We start from the raw sequence: 2,490 nt of genomic DNA on the forward strand, positions 1-2,490 counted from the left end.
CCCCTTCCCTCCCCTTCCCTTCCCTTCCCTTCCCTTCCCTTCCCTTCCCTTTTCCCTTCCCCTCTCCTCTCTCTTCCTTTCCTTCTCTTCCCTTCCCTCTCCCCTCCCCTCCCATCCCTTTCTCCTAGCCAAGACTTTGCAAGGAAAACAATGTGAACCTCCCTTTTTTTTCGTAGTCATAAAATGGGAAATCCTAATCAGTACAGATGACAACAGTAGTTTTTACTTAGATGCAGCCACTTAAATTAGCACTGACATTTGTTGTCTGTGAAGCGCATGAAATATTGAGTCTAATTTAATACAATTTAATAAAACTCCAAGGACCTCAATCCATTTAAAAACAAACAAGACCTATTGCTTGATGCTTGGTAAGAGGTTTCACAATTATGACATTATTAAATAATGGTTCCCAGAAGCATTTCTGTAGCTAAAGCTCTGCCACGATTTCCATTGCAAAGTCTGCCTTAGAGGGGTTTATAAATCTGGTTATTTCCGTTCCTATGGGACTGCAGCTTGGTGCCTATGATCTGGGAGCATCTGCATCACGTAAGGATTTAGGACTCCATTTTGTTCCCTTGTAGACCTAAAATTGTCTTGGACTTTGGCTCCATTTACTCTACTTACAGATCCAGAGGGACACTGCAAAATAAACCACGTTAGGGCTTTTGTTATCTACAAAAGTCCATGGCTACAGAGTGGCTGTATGGACTTCGGGTAGCTTACAGGACGTACTTCTCTCGTGATACTCGGTGCCTGCTGCTATTTGGCTCCCACAGCTCTCTGAACCAGCAGATATAAACTCACTCCTGGTGAGAAACTATGTAATTATCACCCCTTAGAAATTAAAACTCACCACTCCTTTTCACTTTCAATTAGAACAAACACTTCCGGAACGCAGGTCGCCAGAGATGAGCAGGCAAGGCACTGACGCTGACCCCAGGTGACACAAAATAACGGTCGATACATCTGCTTATCAAAGTTCACGCTCTTCTTGCTTAAAATTATGTCTTCTTGAATTTTATTTCTGTTCTATACTGGTGCTACTGTGCTGCCGGATGTCGATGCTCATGCAAAGCATAATCCCAGTCACAAGGGTGCTCAAAATGATTCTGTGCTTAAGTAGAGACACTTTTCTACACCACATCTAGTACCGCGCACAAATTCTTATCACAGATATGATCCTCCTCTTTCCCCCAAACCATGTATAATTCATATCAGTTTTGCTAATTGTTTTTTTTTAATCACTGGAAAATACCGACTCCTCCAGAGCTTGCAGGAGACGGCTTTGGAAACTCCACAACTTTGCTGTTCAGAAAAGGACTTCACTCACAAGCAGTTAATGTCAAGTAAATCAAAGGTAGCTTAATGTTTGACCCGTGTACTGTGGGACATGGCAGAAGGTATAATCCAAGGCAAGGATTAAAGAGTTGTCAGAAGTTGCTTTGTCAGTCATAGAAGCTGCAAAATTAAGCCTAGCTGTGAGTTTATCTGCATTTTTGTAAGGGACTGTGCATCTCAACATTCTGTTTTTTCCTCAGACACTCATTCTCTTAATAACCTTCTTGTGTATAAGAGTAAATATTTACATCATTAATAATTGTGGTTTCAGTTGTGGTTTCCCCTGATGTGAAAAAATTCACTAGCAAACTTCTCAATGTTATATTTTGGGGAAATGCAAAGTACTCCCCTCTCTAATGAGGGTCCAGTTTGGCAAACTGAACACAGAGATTTCCACAGTGCACTAATAACAACCAATAAGCAACATCTAGAACGCTCAATTCTTTGAGTTTTTACTGAAGCCTGTAAAAATTGCTTTCTAAAAGCAATTTCAAGTATTTTCCCATTTGCAAAGTGTTCACCCAAACATGCCAAGAACACAGGGAGAATGCACACCGAGCGCAATTCGTTAGTTCAACCCTTTTTAAAGAGAACGGTCTGAAAAACATCTTGAAAGAAGGTAAATGTTTCTGAGCATCACGAACATTTCAAGACTATGTAAAGAGTTTCGTCTCTCCTTACCTGACTGGCAGGTGTCTCTCCAATCACAGCCTCATAAGGAGGGGGCAGCTCAGCTGGATACAGCATTCCTGGGCTGTTAATGGTTACTTCATATAAAGCACTGAACGGGGAATGAGGAAAGTCCAAATGGAGACCCCTGTTTAAAAACACAAGCAAGCAAACTCACCTATTAAGAAATGGCATTGGATGTATTTGCTGAACTATTCTACACCACAGTGATATGGAGCATTCTCTGAATTCCGAGTCAAGATACCATGAAGAATTACATTGAAGAAATTCATCAGACAACCAGAATGAAGCCCTCATTCACAGGGTAGCTTTAAAAACTGTATTTCGTTTTGGATGTCAGCCATCTCATTCTGCAGTTGTTAACAACCTTCTCTACGTTAACATACATTAACTGCAATGTTTTCCTCAGAAAATTAAATCTCATCTGCAACTTCATAGAATCACAGAATGTTGGGGTTGGAA

At 40.9% G+C, this 2,490-nt stretch overlaps 1 protein-coding gene across 1 annotated transcript in view; it reads right to left on the reverse strand.

Moving 5' to 3' along the window:
* Nucleotides 1-2,155, reverse strand: part of LOC104270310 (protein FAM189A1-like) — a gene marked incomplete at its 5' end in the record, with an annotated part of 16,836 nt that extends 14,681 nt beyond the window's left edge. Inside the window, one exon of the mRNA XM_009864629.1 lies at nucleotides 2,020-2,155. Within this exon, the coding sequence (XP_009862931.1) occupies nucleotides 2,020-2,155 (136 nt within the window). The remainder of the gene's footprint in view (nucleotides 1-2,019) is intronic.
* Nucleotides 2,156-2,490: the final 335 nt, after the last annotated feature.

This window comes from Apaloderma vittatum, unplaced genomic scaffold, assembly GCF_000703405.1.
Source record: "Apaloderma vittatum isolate BGI_N311 unplaced genomic scaffold, ASM70340v1 scaffold22602, whole genome shotgun sequence".
Lineage (NCBI taxonomy): Eukaryota > Metazoa > Chordata > Aves > Trogoniformes > Trogonidae > Apaloderma > Apaloderma vittatum.